At 39.1% G+C, this 20,384-nt stretch overlaps 1 protein-coding gene across 1 annotated transcript in view; it reads right to left on the reverse strand.

Annotated features, from left to right (window-relative positions):
• Nucleotides 1-637: 637 nt before the first annotated feature.
• ARHGAP18 (Rho GTPase activating protein 18) overlaps nt 638-20,384 on the reverse strand; it is a gene marked incomplete at both ends in the record, with an annotated part of 125,161 nt that continues 105,414 nt past the window's right edge. The window contains 5 exons of the mRNA XM_079716596.1: nt 638-729; nt 2,306-2,370; nt 6,028-6,152; nt 17,254-17,394; nt 18,651-18,857. Coding sequence (XP_079572722.1) covers nt 638-729; nt 2,306-2,370; nt 6,028-6,152; nt 17,254-17,394; nt 18,651-18,857 — 630 coding nt within the window. The remainder of the gene's footprint in view (nt 730-2,305; nt 2,371-6,027; nt 6,153-17,253; nt 17,395-18,650; nt 18,858-20,384) is intronic.

The raw sequence follows: 20,384 nt of genomic DNA on the forward strand, positions 1-20,384 counted from the left end.
ATACAGTTTTGTGCACATATGTCAGATAAACTGAAAAAAATGCAAATCACTTCATGTGATACAGCGGGAAGAAGTGGGATGCTATTGTTTGAACAAATGATTCAAAGAGATAAATATTAACATTCAGTAGAGACAGGAATACTGTTGAATTCAGTCTGGTTTAAGAGGTACTGTCTTTACAACTTGCCATACCTGGTATTTGTTACCTTTTTGGTTGAAAAGTAAACCCATTTGGGGGAAGGCAGATGTCAGGAGGAGAGAAAGGTGAAAAAGCATATATTACTGTATGTATTATTTGAGGAGAAAAAAAGAGAGGGAGGAGAGTATATTTTCACATTAAAAAAAAGTGATGTCACTTCTGGACACATTCCACAGAGTGTATGAAAATAGCCTCCAAGCTAAATAAGCCCCTTTCTTCTCACTCCGGAGATGTTTTCTAATAATAATATGAATAATAATAATTAACATAATCTGGCAGCAGCACAAATCTATAACTTTTTAAAGCTTGAGTGTGTCACTATTCAAGAGTCAGGTACATTTGAATAATAAAAGTGTCCCACTGTTTCTTTTATTTACACTCTTGACCCAGCAAATATGACTAAGGGAGTCCTTGCGATTATTTGCAGCGTTAAGACTTCTATGATGGCTTTGACTTTATAACCCATTCAGCATTGGGGTTGAGCTGATATAAGTCCTTCATGTAAGTGTCGTCATCGAGGCAGCGTTCCCCTAGTAAAGAGATGTTGCATCAGTTTAATACAGTGGGGAGATAGGGATGCAATTTTAACTTTAAGCCTAGTGGTTTAACTCAAGTCTTACGCTTCGAAATAGTTCTCATTTTTTCCTGTCTCCCATGATATTATAAGGCTTGGCCAAATATTGGAAAAGTCGATTGAGTAGTTCTCTAAATGTGCAGGTTTCAAATTAATTTAGGAAGTTGAAAATTCTGTGATGGGCTTTTAAATGGTTCCTTAAAAGCTTATTCACCTTTATTAAGAGTGGCAACAGTTTTGAATTGACCTAAGTAAGAAACCATGCTTAATTCCCAATATCTAATAGCAAAATGCAAAATCAAATATACTAATAACTTAATCTTTTCTTTTTTTTCTAATAATTAATCTTGATTAATACAGGTAACAATACAGAGTTCTAGTGGAGTTGTGGTTTATTTAAATTTTTAGGAGTCTTCACATTCTTGTATTCAACTTTCAATATTTACTAAAACTTTTACGTCCTAGAAAAAAATTCTAAAACTTATCTTACAATATTTTCAATTACTATTTTGAATTAAACACTATTTCATTTATTTGTTGACAATTTCACTCACCTTTTTAAAGGTCAAAATAAGAGAAAAAGTTTATTTTGCATTTTAATAAGATGAGTACAACCCATTGATAATTACACGTGGGAAAATAAAATATGGGACATGGTCAAAACTAATCCACATATCTTATTTCTATTTCATAAGCTAACAATATGTTTATGTATGCATATGTATATTATTTAGTAGGCAATCAACAATGGCAAAAATAACTTCTGCTTTCACTAAATATATCTAGTACTGTACCATAATAAAAGTGTCATCTTGGTCTTAAATGAGCTCAATTACTTTCTTTATTAAGATGTGCCATCAGTGTATAAAAAAGAAAAAAGTTTTGAAAAACTGCATTAACCATTTTAGAAGTTATTCCTATTTTAGGGAACCTGCTTTTGGCTCAGGTTCCACATAGATGGGCATTTGTACAAAGAAGCTCTAAAGAGCCAGAACAGAAAGGTGAGACCACCAAAAAAAAATCCACAATATTCATCAACTATCTACAGCTTGCTATATTTTACTTCTAATTTCTTTTTCTCTCCCAAAGACATAAATAATAACCACTGGCAATGTCAAATCAGCATATGGAATGCAAGATTTAAAAAATGTGCTTACCGGGATTTCCCTGGTGGTGCAGTGGTTAAGAATCCACCTGCCAGTGCAGGGGACACAGGTTCAATCCCTGGTCCAGGAAGATCCCACATGCCGTGGAGCAACTAAGCCCGTGCACCACAGCTACTGAAGCCCGTGAGCTTTAGGGCCTGCGTGCGGCAACTACTGAGCCCGCATGCTGCAACTACCGAAGCCCAGGCACCTAGAGCGCATGCTCCACAACAAGAGAAGCCACTGCAATGAGAAGCCGGCGCACCGCAACGAAGAGTGGCCCCTGCTCGCTGCAACTAGAGAAAGCCCGCGCACAGCAACGAAGACCCAATGCAGCCAAAAATAAATAAAATAATAAATAAATAGCAACAACAAAAAAGCGCTTACCAATATTTCCTCCAATTTCATACAAAAAAACTTCCCCATTCTTGAGAGTCTGGGCAACCCCACTACTAGGGATAAAACAAACTGATTAGTTGAATCATCAGACAGCTTGCAAGTAAATCACTTAAATGTCCTTGGGGAATTCTAGCTTGTATGGAAAATTCATAACTTAGACATACTGTAATTATCTACACGTTTGTATTTTCCCATCTGTTAAATGTGAATAGGTAATAAAAATGTCACACCTGTAAATTAAAATAAACAAATGGAATTGTACATCTGAAGGTAAAATAATAAACCAGTACCTAAATTTGTAAAGTTAAAAAGAAAAGTAACAACATTTTAGCTGCCAATAAAATTATTAATATGGTCATCTATTTTGCATAGGGGCCAAAAAGGTCCTCATAAAACTCTAAGAAGTAACGTTTCCACCTTAGTTTTCACATTGTATTTATTCAATAGGTACTTATCACGGGTTTGCTGTGCTGACCACTCTAATAGTCTGCAAGATGAATATAAAGACTAGGACATGGTTCATAAACCTCCCTGTGCTGACCGTCCAAATACGGGAGGTACATACACTCAAAATAGAAGCAAATACTCAATATGAAGACTTTACAAGTAGGATGCATGTACAGGTTTATACTCTTCAAAGAATAAACTCTCCAGAACATTAGGTTCAAACAATAAAAATGGGTAAGATTCAGTGGTTTACAAAAATCTCTATATCTGGGAAACCTGCTAAAAATCAGATCCAGGGCTCTAGAAACTCTGATTTAATATGTCTACATGAAGTCCGAGAATGTGGTTTTTAAATGCTCTCTAGTGGGACTCTGATGCACAGAAAGATTTGTGAACCACTGACAGAAGACCCTGAGGACACACTCCCTGGAACTGAGAAGAGAAAACCAGGTCTGACTTTTATCCAAACCGTTAGAAAAAGAAAAGTATGTAGAGGCTTTCCTAAGCAACCATTTAATGGCTCATCTGGTTATCCAGCTCCATCTACTCTGCTGTCCATGACACACTGACTGCTCAGGGCTATGGGAGCCCTCATGCTTAAGATCCGCCCTGCTAAGCTGTATCCTGACCAAGAGACAATTCACTTCATTTTCAAACTGGCGTATGCTTATTTTTGAAATTAAATAATGTAATAATTATATTTTCATTTTTAATAGAGTACATAACCCAATAAACTATGAGTATAAAAAGAGTCATTATTTCATGAAAACCAAGTGGAATGTTTTGGCAAACTAAAAAAAAATTCTAGTCAGATATTGCTCTCAGATTGCTTCTTGAGTATCTATGTTCTTATCCCACTTTAAAGAAACCTGAACTGGATTTCCTGGTATACATGAGCTTTCACTTAATACTAATCAACAAATCCATACAGAAAAGACAACAGTCGTTATCAAAGCCTGGTGAACGCATTGGGCATTTATTTTATGTCATTCATGTGTTCTTGGCTTCAGTAGAGAAAGAAGGGGAAGAAAAGGATGGAGGGAAGAAGTGTTTCCCACTGTCACTGTACAAGTGAAATGCAAATGGGAGGCGGGGAAAGTGGTGAAAGAAGATACATATAAACACTTACTGAGAATTTCACTTATTGGATGGCCCAGACAGATCATGCTATGTGCGTCACGGTCATTTTCCCAGTTAATTATCACAAGGCTATAATGTAGGCCCACTTTTACGATGAGGAATCTGAGACTTATAGAGATTATAAAAACTAGCCTAAGATGATTCAGGAAAAGCTGGTATTTGGAGCCAGATCATCTGCTTCCGGCATCCCCAAGCATAAAGGAAAGGGCTGAGGACTTGGGGGGGAAAGGGCAAATGGACCAAGATGCTTACCGGACTTCCCTCTGGGTGGAGCAGGATGGTAAGAAGCGGGGAGGTAGAAGAAGGGATTCCACTTAAGGGGGTAGCAGGGCACCACAAGCAGAAAATCCAAATATGCAAATGGCAATGGTCACAAAACTGGTGCTTTCTTATAAGAGTATGCCTACTATTATCCTACTCTACCCTAAATACTGAAGTCAGAGTGGAATATATCATACACCTTCAGAGTCACACCTTGTATCCTCTACAAGTAGAGGAACACAAGTACAGATTAAATTGAGCACTTGGGTCCTGCAAGTAAACGCTGCGTAAATTAAACCATGTCTAGCCTGGAAGAGCTGCTTATATCTGAAGTCTGGCCAGGTCTTCAAGTACACCCTTTGGGAGAGGGTGGGAAGTCATCCCCGGTGGGAAGAATGGCAACTACTTGGTCACCACAGGTAGTAGAGAGGAAGTGGACTGACTCCCTTGAAGTAGAGAGAACTTTTAGGGAGCAAAGACATTCCAACTGCTCCCAGAACTTAATCCCCCAAAATTCCAACTGGCCCAGGACTTTAATCCCCCCAAAGTCCATCTAGTCCCAGACTCTGCACTAATGGCCCCCAGATTCATGATAGCCTCTAGGTGCTCGAGCCAGTATCGAGAGGGGTTAAAGGACCTCCTTGGGGGACAGAAACCACAGATTTAGAACTCAGCTCTACACCACCACCTATGTAATGCATGACCTTGCAAAGTCTTGGTTTTCTTATCAGTATAACAGAAGTAAGATAACACTTCCTTCAGAGCATGGTTGAGAGGGAAGTTTATGCTGGCTTACTGAAAGCCCAGAATTAGCAATAAGACACTCTTTTATTTCATCACCATCTGTTAACTGCACGGGCTCATCTCTTCTCCCAATTTACAAACCCTGAGGGAAGACAGTTTAAAGTATTTTTTATAACCCTTCCAACATCTAGCAGAGAGCCGTAGACAGAGCAGACACGTATTAAATACATGTGGTTCTGTATTAAAATTGGAGAAGTTCTGGCAGAAAAGTTGAATGTTAGACTGACGAGGTGAAATTCTATGGGAGACAGAGTATACAGAAGCTAAGAGGCCAATGTCTCTGATGTCCCTGTCTTTAAAAGAAAAAAAAATTAGATTTGTTTATTTCAATGAGTGGAACTGAGGGGGGGAAGCATTAAAATATAATTTTAGCTAAAAATAAGAATTTGAACACTGAAATGCCTATACCCTGCTCGAACCCCTAAAATTCAAGAAAAGATATCGCAAAATGTCTCTGAAAGTGTACATGGGAGGGATGCCAACGGCCTTCAGAGGACTACTCCTGCCCCACCAGCTGCACACAGAGGGGAAGGCTTGGTCGTTCCTACTGAGGATAGTGTGCTTCGTCCTGCTGACTTCAGAGCTCCAGGGACCGGCTGTCCCCTCTCAATTCTTTATACCTTCTGTTTTAAAATTTAAGCATTTCTTTGTATTCATTACATTTCCTAGAAGAAGTTGTATCTTTTGTTTTTTTTTTAATCTCACTGTATCCTAATTAGTGATTTTCCTAACAGCCCACACACAGTAATTAACCTCCAATCACCACATTCTGGAGAGAGTATCGAGTGGCGTCATGTACCAAGCCCACAGCAGGCACAGTGAAGGAGTGCGCAGACCTCCTGCTTGAAACAGGCTCCACTTGAACACAAACTACACCCAATGAACTCAACTCATTCCAACAGTCTAATTGTTAAGTCTGCTTTTGTTTTCTGCCGGGAAGACAACATTTTTAAGCCCTCACACCAGCCATAGTTTAAAAAAAATTAAAAAGGGGGGGGAGGGAAAGAGAGAGCAAGTGAATTATACCATGGAATAATTAAAACAAAACAGGCCTCTACCTTTCTTGGCTGAGAAACCTGGCAAGTACATCACTGGCTCTGAGTTCTTCAGTTAGCTGTATTGCCATGGAAACTTTCGAAAGATGGGGAGCTTGCACTCGAATCACTCCCTGAGGAACGTCAGCCTGCAAAGCAATAATGACACTGGAACAAAGCTGGCAGCAGCTGGAACATGTAACTCTGTACAATGCATTATACAGTAAGTGTGCTTAACTACTACGCCTTTTACTTCACTACATAAAAACCTTAACTACTATATAATGTAATTTGCTAAATTACATCAAACCTCAAATATCCTCTTAATGGTGATAGGGGAACTTCATAATGCCTGTGCAGTAATGCTTAATTCTTCTTAAAGATGTAAAGAATGACAGCAATAACCATTACTGCCATATTAAGTGCTGATTTCTGAGTGTTATCTACTAGAGGGTGCTTCCTCATGTAGCAATTTATGAAATTGAATCAGAAAGAAGTTACTTTGCATGCTATTGCAATGTAAGCATTTTAAAAAACATGTCTGCACATTCACAAATTTCACAAAAATTTTTGTCCCTGAGAGTATTAAAATAAATGGAACATACTTTTCTAATACATTTGTATTGCGTCTGCTTCTCACTTGGCTGATGAGCATACACTGTGACCGCATACTTTGAACTTGAGATGACCCATTCTAAATCCTTTGCCCACAGACGTTAAGAACATTTTATATGTTTGGAGGGTTATCAGAGAAAGATTTTGAGGGTTGTAATATCAAAATATCAACTATGGCATTCAAAATATTAGGTTTAATTAAGTCCTAACGGTTCTGCTAATACTAATTTATTATTTATAACCATATGTTCTTGAACAGATCTTAGACCAAACAGCATGCACAAATTATGTTTAAACATAATGCTTTAAACACTACAAACACCCTGTTTAATTCAACCAAAATTTACTAAGCATCTACTGAGTACCAGGCATTGTGCTAAGTCTACGTACCTAGTAAATAAATAAGATACAAGTCCTTTGCTGCACAATATATTTTTGTGCTCATAATATCATTTTTAAATGTATATGGTCTTGAATTTTTTTTTAAACAAAGTATCAATATATCACAGATGGGATTAACGTGATTCTTTTCAACGTTTAACAAAAATAGGATGATTTTTAGATCGGGCTGCATAAAAATGCAGGTGCCCCCAAAAGATATGACTGCTTCTCAGTAACATCTGAGATGTAGTGCAGGAATAACAAAGAAAAGCGATACTGCATAGGACTATCAAGGGAGAAAAGGGGCTTCCCTGGTGGCCCAGTGGTTGAGAGTCCACCTGCCGATGCAGGGGACACGGGTTCGTGCCCCAGTCCGGGAGGATCCCACATGCCACGGAGCGGCTGGGCCCGTGAGCCATGGCCGCTGAGCCTGCACGTCCGGAGCCTGTGCTCCGCAACGGGAGAGGCCACAACAGTGAGAGGCCCGCGTACCGCAAAAAAAAAAAAAAAAAAAGGGAGAAAAGGACTGCATACGACAATGGCTTCATTCCCTGAAGGCTACAAACACACGCTCAACCTGTAGAGACAGCCTGCGCCCTCACCTGACCACTCGGTGAAGCCCCAAAGGGTGCACTCACTCCAAGCCAGACAAAGACAAAGCATGGGTGCTGCCTGCTCACCATCCTGCTAGACTAGACAAGGGACTGCATTCCTAGCAGCCTTGTATGACTCCTCTCCCTGGGAATACTGAGCTCAAGCCAATCCCTAAAGGACATCCTGATCCCAACCTGTGCCCAGACCCCTCAATTCCTGCTCTATCTCTCCAATCCAGCCTGGACCCTTGGCTTGGTTTGTTGACTTCCAATTTCTGGGGCTTGTAGTTTGGCCTGATACCTTATCTAGTCCACCTTGCCTCTAGTTTACAGGTCTAATTTGCCTTTTCCCTTGATTCTAAGACAGATTTTATTTTCATTTGTAGCATTTTGAAAAATGAGCTGCTTCTTACAATGGATGGGGCATTTCACGTGGTAGTCTTGTTACCTTTTTCCAAAGCAGTTATTCAATCAATGAAGCATCTTATAACTCAGGGATTATGCTACATGCACTTCTCCCTTGGGGTTCATCTCTAGCTTATATCCTGCTGTGGCCATTCTGCCTGCTGTCCTGGCCTCAACTGTTTCCTCATAGGAGGTGAAAAACAATAAGCTGGGCCTGACAACTCGAACGGTGGTGCAAAAATTGTAATAGCAACAGTGGAAGAACTGAGTCTGTATTCATAAAATCCAATCCACCTTGCCTACTCAGGGAAACAAGTATCAGTATTTTGGATTCTGTTAGTCTATTGTTATTACTATACTATAGGAGGGTCCTACACAGCAGGTTGGGGTTTGCAGATCGACATCTACTTTATGCTGATTTAAAAGTCAGGAAATTCTGCTCAAGTCATAGTGCCAAATGCCAAATATCCTTACATAGAGGCTTTCTTTGGTGAAAGTAATAGCAGCAAGATCTGTTTCCATAATTACATCTTATACAACCCTAGAATATCAAAAAAGGCAGGCAAACGTATGCTGACATTTAAAGTGAAGTAAGTTGATATGATTAAGTTTTTATATATAGAAGGTCTACCATAAATGAGTTATACAAGCAAAATGATCCAGAAAAATAATATGTTGCCATAAAGAGTTCAGGAATATAGCAACCTTCCTCTGCTCCCTGCCTCCCCCACTATTCCTTGTGGCATATTCCATTCTTTGGATTAAAAAGGACAGTCAAAATTCACTACAAACACCATGCTTCCCTATCTTTACATATGTTCTCCTCCCCTTCTGAAATATCCCCTGCTACCTATCCATTTTTCAAGGCCCAGCTCACACACCTCAAACCACATGAAACACTCCGTGGAGGGTTTCTGACTCCATAGAATCAAGAGGAATTTCCTCCTTCCACTGAGTCTCTTTTATGATGGAGATCCTAATATATGACACCTGTATTCTAGTTACATGCCACATGTCTGAGTCACATCTGTAACCATCTATCAATGTCTACTGATTACATGAGTCACTCAAAAATATTTCTCACTGGGGACTTCCCTGGCGATCCAGTGGTTAAGACTCTGCACTCCCAATGCTGGGGGCACGGGTTCAATCCCAGGTTGGGGAACTAGATCCCGCATGCTGCATGGCATGGCACGGCAAAAAAAATAAATTAATTTAAAAAATAAATATATATATATGTGTATATGTATATAATTTCTCTCTAAAAATGGTATGCTAATAAAAGCAAAATTTCTCCAGAATAAAATAAACTATACCAATGAGTATTTTCCTTAATAGCAGAAAATAGTCTTAGGAATATTGTCTGAAAGAAACAAGTTAAGTTGCTTCTATCTACCACATGGTACTACTATTCCCCTTGCTACTGGGAAAAGACAGGGAGGGAAAGAGAACAGAAGAAAGGAATTAAAGATGCTACAAGGGATAACTCAGTCATTTGGTCTTGCAGAGAGTAACCAACATTAGCATGCACCTGCTTGGGGATGCAGCCACTTTTCCCCCAAGGCATCTCATGAACAACTAAAGACCCCTAACAATATGACCATGGCCTATACTTTCTAAATGAGGTCAGGGATCATACTTTGGAGAGTATGGCCATGATTTCTTGTAAAACACAACATTGAAATCAGAGTGGCGTCAGGGGTTGTATCGGATAGCACCACATCTGACACAGGAATCCAGAGTCTCTCTGATTGTTAGTTTAGAAGGAAGAGGCCCAGGTACCAGCTTCTGTGGGCACTTGATAGTTCTCATGCATATGTGAAAAGTCAGGTAATTGCTGTATTTTGGCTTTTGCCAGCATATGGGGAGTGGCGTGTGTACAGGTTTCTTATGGCTATGAAATTAAACATTTCCCACACCCTTCCCCTCAGTGCATGTGTATGTGTGTGTGTTTGTGTGTGTGTGAGAGAGACAGTAACAATTCTCAGAGTGTTTATTTCTGTGGTAATACATCCTATCTAAATTATCACAACAATAAAAAGATTAACAGCCTGACTCAACTTGAATCTACCCTGCCCTTTGCTGTTGGAGGAGAAATTAGTTTAACTGGTAACGTGTAATGGTTAAAGATGAAGCGTTTAAAAGTTGTTTCTGGATAGTTTTCCCTGGATTTCTTGACAAGGGTGGTCAAATGATATTTACTAAAGATGATAAACAATAAATGACGTCAAAGCTCTCATTTAAATAGCGTATGACAACTACTATTAAGCTCAGGATCATGGTGTATCAAATACTAAAGCTATTAGTATGCTAATTACACTGAGCTGCCAAGCTTTGAATAGACACAACATGCCTGATCATTAAGCCAAACCGTCTGTTCTTAGCTTGAGCCATAAAAATAACTAAGTCTGTGAGTAGTATAATCTTTGTAACCTTCCTATTTCACTTTTTTTTTTTTTTTTTTTTGCCTTAACAGCTGTGACTCTGTCCCTTACTTTTAAATTTCTTTGGTGTGCTTGTGAGCTGACGTCTTATGATGTACAGCAGGGCTGGAGAAGAGCAGTATTTGACTAACATGCCATTAAAAATTAGTCACAAAGGATTTTACAACTTACAAAATGTTAGTTAATTTCTTATGCATGCAAAGACTGTTAAAATAGAGAAAATGATCTCATACGGCCCTCACATGCTTTACACATTGAACTAAAGTATATTTTTAAAAATAGGATTTTAGTTCTTACTATCTGGTAAAATAAACAATGATTTTAGTATTTTCTCAAAAGGTGTAGATAAATACTGTGTTGCTCATATTTTTACACTCTAGAGATCATAAATTTAATGTCATACCCTTAGGAGAAATGTTAATTTCTTCTTTTAAATTAAAAGTTAATTTAAATGTAAAGCTGACTTTTTTTTTTTTTTTTTTTTTTTTTTTGCAGTACGCGGGCCTCTCACTGTTGTGGCCTCTCCCGTTGTGGAGCACAGGCTCCGGACGCGCAGGCTCAGCAGCCATGGCTCACGGGCCCAGCCGCTCCGCGGGATGCGGGATCCTCCCGGACCGGGGCACGAACCCACGTCCCTCGCATCAGCAGGCGGACTCTCAACCACCGCGCCACCAGGGAAGCCCTAAAGCTGACATTTTTAATACTACAAAAAAACCTTTTATCTTCAAAAGGGCAAATTGGACATATAACTTCCTCAAATAAAGGCCAGATATAACACACATTTTAGAAAATTTATCAAGGACATTTTAGCAGGGTATCTTAAACTAAAATGGCGTATTCATCACTTGGAGGTGGAGATACAGAAGTCATTCTCTGTTGTCTTGAACTGTCTGCTCTGACTATAACTGGGCTTTTGTTATCCAAATGCTTAAACTTTTATCCAACTTAACAGATTCAGAGAATTTTAAAGAAGGGCCTGAAGTAACTTCCAAAATTAATAATCACTTAATTGATAATGAAATAAGTTCTGATATTTTTCTCTTTTAATATGGTATTTTTTAAGTACTATAAAAAAGAATCAGAGAACGTCTGAAAAAGAAACAAGATTTTGTGCTTGATATTGTAATTTGATTTTCCACATGAGTCCCCAAGTAGATCCAGAGACTGTTTCCAGACCTAAAGCAGATGCTTGAAACTGTACCTGCGACAATGCTCTGGGTCAGAGCTGTTAAGTGAAACTAGAGATGGATTTCTAAACAGAGCTGTGACTAGACACACAACCTCAGCCACAAACGACCCAGAGTCTATACCACACTGCTGCCAACTCCAGGATTCTTCTGGAGAATGGCAGAAGATGAGAGAAACAGATTTCTTTTCCACGTCCAAAACCCTAAAAATGTTACCAGATCATTTTGGAACTTTTAGAGAGTCATGTAAGCTCTCTAGAGCTCAAGCTCTCAACTGTTAATTAAGGGTGTGACCAGCAGATCATCCTGAGTTAACACTGAAGCTCACCTTAGGAAGAGAGAACTTTTGTTCCCTCTACAATGAGGGCAGATGTGGTGAGCAGCTTGGCTTATTTCACAGAATCTCACAGAGCCCCACTTTGTGCTCACACTCTCTCATAAATGTACAGCTTCCTTTTACTTTCAGAGGTAAGCTTAAAAGACAGAAGAAAACTCACCCAGATCTAAGTCCACAATGGACTTGAAACCTGCACAATTCAGCAATTCATAACCAGATGCTCATCAAAGCTGCCCTAGATCCTTTTAGACAGGGATGCAGTCTGAGGTAATTACGGGTGAAATGATGAAAGGTCTGTGATTTCCTTAAAAATACTAAAAGGAAAAAAGGTGTGGAAGACAAGATGGAACAGGATGAAAAAAAATATGGGTGATTGCTGGTGATGGGTTTATGGAGATTCATATATTATTCTATCTTTGTGTATGTTAGAAAAATTCCATAATAAAATTAAATATATGTGCACACAAACACATATACAGCAAATGGGGGAAAAATTACCCTGACAGCTTTTATACAATACACATGTGCAGGTACTGCTCTGGGAGATTCTGATTCAGTAGGTCTGGGAAGCAGCCCAGGCATGGTTTTTTGCTTTTTGTTTTTTAAAATAATACCACAGAAGCCCCTATTGTATACTTCTGGTTAAACAACATTAATCTGGTCTTACTCTCATTTTATAGAAGAAACTGAGACCCAGAGAGAAAATGATTTGCCATTAATGTCTCGTTAATGGCAAAGCTAGGGCTATATCAAGCCAAATGACTCCTGGTGTTTGATGTCGTATGTGTATATACGTGTGTGTGTGTATGTGTGTGTGTGTGTGTGTGTTTGATATCATTTCCAACTACAAGTTGAAGGCTATCAGAAAATGGTTATTTTCAAATAGTCTACAATTATGTTATTTTTCACCAAGTGTTTCCTCTTGCTGTAATTAATAGATGTCTCATTAGTACTTAAGAAATTCACATTTGTACCAAATAATTGTACAGTCATTATAATTGCTGCAGTCATTATAAACATTGGTCTTGTTAAGTAGATTGTGTCCCTTACAACCTGATTCAAACTATTAATTTACCTAGTCAAGCATGTCTTAATAACATGAATGCCCAATTATATATAGTTAGCATTAATAGCATAGAGGGCTTTAAAAAATATTGCTTGATGAATTCTCATGATCTATAATCTCGTCTTTCACATTTCAATCCCTAGAAACCATGGTTTCTTCCAACAACAGTCACAGACAATGCTTTGGAGAAAGTCACAACTAACCTTTCGAATGCAAAATCTAGAAGACCTCTTATCCAAGGCTAACCTCACTCAACCTCTCTGTAGCATTTCGTACACTGATCAAGCTCCATTACTTTATTCTTCCCCCTGGGGGGCTAAGACACTACAATCTTCAACTTTCTCTTACTTCCTATTATTTCTTGGCCTCTTCTACCAGTTCCGTTTCCATGGCCCACTACTTAAATATTGGTGTTTTTGCCTTTTTGATTTCTTACCCCATGTATCCACTTGTGTAACAGGAACCAGTCTGTGCCTTCAACTACAATCTCTATATTGGTCCCAAATGCACACCTCCAGCTCTGGCCACCCTCTGAGCTTCAGGCCCAGGTAGCCAACTTTCACAAAGGCATGTCAACCCCAAAGGCCAAAAACTGACTACCTCATCAAAGTCTGTTCCTTTTGTTGGATGTTTTATCTTGATGATAAAATCACCCAAGGTAAAATCAGCAAGTCATTCTAGATTCCTTCTTCTTGCACATTCCTTACATCTAATCAGTTTCACCATCTCACTGATACGGGTCTTACTGGCTCACGTTCAACACTTCTTTCCATTCCCATTGCTGGGCCTTAGCTCAACCCAGAACTGTTTTTAAAGCTATATATTAAACATATCTAATAATGGCAGTAATACATGTTCAATTTTATTACTATACATAAGCCCAGGATTTGGGGATGGAGTTTTTCTGTGCTCTATGGGGAAAGAGAAGATAACAGTAAAGAGACCTGGATGTAAAGTCCTATAGACTTGGTTTCAAATTACAGCTCCACCACTTCCTATCTAGATAACCTTAAGTAAGTTACTTAACATTGCTGAGCCTCACTTTCCTGATCTGTAAAAAAAAAAAAAACTAAACTACTATGAATATTAAATAAAATGTTGGTAAAATGTTTAGCAGCATACCTGACCTCTGGTGAGCATTCAAAATAACGATAATTATTATCCTTTACAAATACAGCGATGAGCTGTTCCCTGATTTGTAACTTCTTCTTTCAACATATTACAAATATCTTCCAATGCCACTACATACACTTGTCCATTTTCATGGTATTTCATTATCTAGATATGCCATAACATATTTAACTAACCACCTCTATCCTTCTGGATTATTTCTAATTTTGGCCAGTATACAGAAAATGGCAATGAACTTAAGCATAGCTATTTGCATGCTCATCTGATTATCCCCTCTGAAGGAATTTCTAAGTCCAATGAGGAGCATGGCTTTCAAGATTTTGCCACATGCCAACTGCTCTCCAGAGGGATTCTACCAGTTTATATATTCCCATCAACAGTGAAATTAGCTGGCGTCTCCAACCAAACCTCTCTCACACTCCTCCAATGTATCCCTCACCTGCCATCATAACAGCTGTTCTAAAATGCAAATATAATCACGTAACTGCTGGGGTCACAACTTTCAGCAGTTCCCTGTCACATACAGAAGAGAAGCCTGGCTCCCCGCTGAGCCCCATTTCCGCCTTCCTTCTGCCCCATGTACCTCGCTGGCCAGGATGACCGAATTTTCCCTCCAAGCACCCTCGGTCCTCCCCACTTAGATATCCAACACACACCTCACGCTCAACAGGCCCTAGGTTGAAATTATGATCTTCCCTATCTAAGTGTCAATTCCACACATCAAAGAGTTGTTTAACAAATAAAAAACATGCCAGTTTCATTCAAATGATTTGTGGGGAGAGTCAAGAAACACAAACCAAAAAGAAAAATGTGGGGACAGTGTGGGAGGGGATAGTTTATCGAAACGTAGATGGCTCATGTTCCACCCAAAGGGAAGAGCTGCTACTTGGATCCAGGCAATTATTACCCTGCAGGAAACAGGTCCCCTACGGCAAGGGGACATGAGGATGCTCCCACCTCCAAACTGTCAAGTCAAGATGGAAGTCCAGACTTTCATGTTAAATCTTTTCGAGTTAACATTCTGGCAACTGATGGAAGCCTATGTAGAAAACTGATTACTTGGTGATTCACCACATAACCATAGTATCTGACATTATCTTCTACTTTCTTTGTTGTTCTGTAATTGTTTCCTGGGTATATTTTTTCTCCCTAAGAAAATGATAGGAGCTTTCAAAAAACCTCTGGCAATTGATGAAACTTTTTCGACCGAAATGACAAGCTACATGACCTCCACTGTGGGCCACCATCACCGATGGTGACCACTCTACCAGGAAGCTCCTCTGCTAGGGAGACTTAACACCTGACGTGTGTTTCTCACTCCTCCGCTCTACTCTCTGGTGAAGCCCCTCTGATGCCCACTTCCTGTCTGATAGCCCAGGGTCCCCAGGTCAGGCCCCATCACACACCTCTAGCACTTCTGAGCTCAACCCTGCTACATCCCTCTCTGGCTCCCTGTAGGGGAGCAGCAGCCCCATCTCCTCTGAAGACCTAATAGGAAGTGAGGCTTCAGCACCAAGGAGGCACTTACTAGTATTTTGTCAGAATAATCGCTGAATTTCTCAGAAGGGAACACCAAAACTCGAAGATTAAGTGACACCTAATACATGATGAAACTGAGAGTTAAATCCAGGCTTAAATCCCAAGCCTTAAACTGACAATACAGCTTCTAACTAGTCCAGACATAATTCTCAGACCAGCTCTCCTCTATTTAACCCAAAGTACAAACTAAAGAAATCCAAGTTAATCCTATTTTTCTATAAATGACGAAATTATTTAAACGTTCCATCTCCAAAAAAAATTAACATTTTAATTTTTGTCTAAGGACTTATTATTAAAAAGGTACAGCACAAATTTTGTTTTCTTAGATACACACTGTTCCTCAGAGTATCACATTATAACGGTCTTAATTAAAAAGACAAGGATATAAAGTCACCTAAGTTAATGTGAATAATCAGGGCTACAAAAGAGAAGAGGTTCACGTATTCATAATCTTTAGAGGTAATAGAACATTCTCAGTTAAACAAGAATGATATCTCAAAAACCCATTCTAACCTGTATAGCATTTCTCAAAAAATATAAACACTATGTACAATTCCCACTTATTAAATTTTATGCTTTTAAAGATACTTTGAAATTGACCAACAAAAGTTTAATGCCAGGAAAATGCCATTTTGTAAGAGTGAGAGCTATAAATAAATAAAGGAGAAAAAAATTTTTTGTGTGATTACTGGATCCCCAAGTAGGCCAAAGCAGAAAAAAAATCAAAGGCTGATAATTGCATTTCCACATTATTCCACAAGATGTCAGCATGTAACTGAGGAACCTCTATGGTGGTGATGGTGGTGGAGGGGTGTCTTCACCATAAATAGAACAATAGAAACCCTTGCATTTCACGGTCTTAAGTTAGAGCTTTGGTAACTCACTTCTTCTGAATGTGTTTTCATGTATATTTCATTATTTTAAACCCAGTTCTTACTATCCTCTTACAGAAGTTTATGAATACTAAGAGTTAAATATCGCTTTTTTGAAATATTTTAATTTTCTGCATTCCAACATAACTCTCTCCAAATTCTTAAGTTCCAATTAAGACACTTTAAGGACTTACTGAAGTCTAGGAAAGATCTCAGGCACTACACCAATATTAACCTATTTGTTTATCTGGGTTAGTTTTTTCCCCCATTTTACAGATGAGAAAAGTGAAGGAAAAAAGGTCAATGGTTCACACAAGGGACTCTTTAATTGCTAAACATTACACATTCAGTGGGCAACTGGAATCTCCACAGAGTCCTCTGTGTGTTTATGTGTGGGTGGGTGTGTGCTGAGACATTCCTGTCTTGTTATCTTCTTTTGTTCCTTAACAACAGCTCACATGCTGAGTCACCAAGACCTGTGCAACTATCCGTATTCATCATTAGTACTAATAGGAGCATAGCTACCATTATTGATGCCTTTAACTTATATACAGTACCAGAGCCTACTAAGTGTGTAGAAATTCATCCTACAAAAACATTCAAAACTCTTTGTTGTATATAAGATATTAAAAACAGTACTGCAATCTGTATAACTACACATATCTTCAAGTTTTTCTTACATCATTTGCACTCTTATCTTGCTTTTCATATTTTTCCCGGTCATAGGCCATTTTCTTCAGCAATTTCTTCATGGCTTTTTTATCTTTTCTATGATTTTCAGTGTTTTGTTTCCTCACTTGGTTGACAATAAACTTGGGAATCTATGGAGAAATGAAATTAAGTTTGGGGAGGAAAAAGAAGTAGTACCATTTTAAACTATAGAAATAATTATCTTTGTTTCTTATATTTGGAGAGAAGTAAAGGCTCTATTTGATAAGACTATGCCGTTCATTAAATCTGTGGGAAAAAAATTCATCATATTACCTACCATGTGTACAGAGCATCCAGGTGATGAAAATTACCACACACTGGGTAAGGTTCCAAAAGAAGCTTGGGGACTTGCCTGGTGGTGCAGTGGTTAAGAATCCGCCTGCCAATGCAGGGAACACAGGTTCGAGCCCTGGTCCGGGAAGATCTCACATGCCACAGAGCAGCTAAGCCCGTGCACCACAGCTACTGAGCCTGCACCCTAGAGCCTGTGAGCCACAACTAGGGAGCCTGCGTGCTGCAGCTACTGAAGCCCGTGCACCTAGAGCCCGTGCTCTGCAACAAGAGAAAAGCCTGCACACCACAATGAAGAGTAGCCCCTACTCGCCGCAACTAGGGAAAGCCCACACGCAGCAATGAAGACCCAACACAACCAAAATATTAATTAATTAATTAATTTTTAAAAAGAGGTTTGGTGAAGTTCAAGGACATAGTGACCATCTTCTACTAGGTCTTCTATTAGGCACCACGAACTCAGCAGTTGGTCCCTTTAGCAGCCACCTATCTACAACCTAGCCTCCAACTAACCTATACCCTTCTAATAACCAGCTAGCCTCTCCTGTCAAAAGAGAAAGAAAAACTCACCAATAAACAAGAGCTGACAGGTACCTAGCAATAATCCAGGAAAAAATAATCCTCAGAAATTCCACTAGCAAAAATAAAATATTTTAGAAGTTACCAAATTGAAACACTTAATCATGGAGGCATTTTAAAAACTGAGATTTTTAAAAGTAGATATCAATTTTTTTTTTTTTTTTTTTTGCGGTAGGCGGGCCGCCTCTCACTGTTGTGGCCTCTCCCGTTGTGGAGCACAGGCTCCGGCCGCGCAGGCCCAGCGGCCATGGCTCACGGGCCCAGCCGCTCCGCGGCATGTGGGATCTTCCCGGACCGGGGCACGAACCCACGTCCCCTGCATCAGCAGGCGGACTCTCAACCACTGCGCCACCAGGGAAGCCCCAGATATCAATTTTTTTTAACCGCATTTGAAATCACCTATATTGGTTACCTTTTTATAGAGACTATAACAATAAAAAGACTTCAGAATTTAGATATCATCACTCATTAACAGAACTTGAAAATATATACTTACTGTCCACAGAAGTTTTTGATACTTAATCAATAAGTGCATGATATTAGCTATCCCAGCTGCCATTACAAATTCTCGCTGTTCACTGGACTTCAAACCCAATGTATGATACATGAAGAGATTTGGGGCCATGACCATTGCTACATTCATGACTGTCATCTTATTTTTCTCTTTATTGTCCACGACTCTTTGGAGAAATTCAAGCAGGGCCTGAAACAGAAATAATGCTTTGAGATCTGTGTTATACATGAAGATAAGAGATTAAGGCACTGCAACATATGGGATTTTTATTTATTAAAAAAAATAATAAGTTGTGCATAACCACAGTTAGTCAGCCACATCCAGTGGGCCTTGTCCTCAAAGCTGTTCCATTGCTTAACACACCCGGAGCTGGTGCTGTGTTTCTGCTGTGGACTATGGCCCTGGGGAATGAGGCAAGAGGACACACATCTGAGCGGGGCGGTGGGGAGAGGGATGGAGAAGCGTCAGACCGCCTGCCTATCAAAGCCATGGAGCACTGAAAAATAGTTTAAAATATTAAACGAGTATTCACTTGCTGCAGGAAGTGCTGTACTTTTATCTCTAAATATTAAAAAAAAAAATCCATTAAAAAGGCTCGTTCAATCCCAGTTGCATTTGTTTTAAGGGACTCAATAGCTGGCTGACTTGAAATCCAAAAAGAATGGAGACTGGGATGGGGAGAAGGGGAAACAGAGACAACGAGAAGAGAACTTTTTTCAAAAAAATGAGTGAACGAAAAGAAGCTTTTCACCAGAACAGGCTAGTTTATGCTCCGTTTGATGCCCCCCACTTCCCAACTCCATGGACAACACTTATGTGTCCTCTGAGCACCCCTCCACAAAAGCCACGGCAGCTTAGATCACCCTCCTTCTGCTAGGGCATAAAGCTTTAAGTTCTTCTTTTGCCTTCCTTCTTGAATCAATTTTGGTCCAAAACATTAACAACAATAACTGCACAGATATTCAATGATCTCTACAGGCGAGGCATTGTTTTAAGAACTTCATGGAGATCACCTCACTTAATCCTGATTGGAAATAGATGCCGTAATGATCCCCATCACACAGATGAGAAAACAGCGTCTAAGAGAATGGATGTAACTTACCAGAGGTCACAGAGCAAGCACATGGTGGAGATGGAATTTAATTACCTGTCTATCTGGCTTTGTTTCTGAACTCTTAACTATTAAAAGAAGCATGTTATCATACTTAGCCTAAAATTCCTACCTGAAAAATTTCAAATAAACTATGCCAAAATGGAAAAACAAAACAAAAACAAAAAAAACTGTGTTCATCTCTCACAGGGTTTCAGGGGAAAAAATATTCCTATAAGCTCAAACAGCTTGATCTTGAGTCCAGTTTAGCTACTATATAGACCCTCAAAGTTTGAAACAAACTAAAGGCATAGCCTTACTATTTAACAATGAGATTTATGTATCTAATTTCTGGTCCAGCGCTCACAAAGTTAAACTGTAATCCAAGCATAAGGTTATATAGAAACAACACCTTCTCAAATGAGGACAAAAGATTAATTGATAAGGTTTGGAAAAAATATTTAATTTTGTTCCAGAGACCAGAATAATTATTCAGGGGCCAGCGTATCTCTTTCTTTACAAGCATAAATTGCAGAGATTAGGTAATAAACCACTTAAATGTGGGGTACATAATACAATAGTTATTCAAAATATTACTATCAGGATATTAGAATATGTGTGTGTAT

The sequence above is a fragment of the Hyperoodon ampullatus genome, assembly GCF_949752795.1.
Source record: "Hyperoodon ampullatus genome assembly, chromosome: 12".
NCBI lineage: Eukaryota > Metazoa > Chordata > Mammalia > Artiodactyla > Ziphiidae > Hyperoodon > Hyperoodon ampullatus.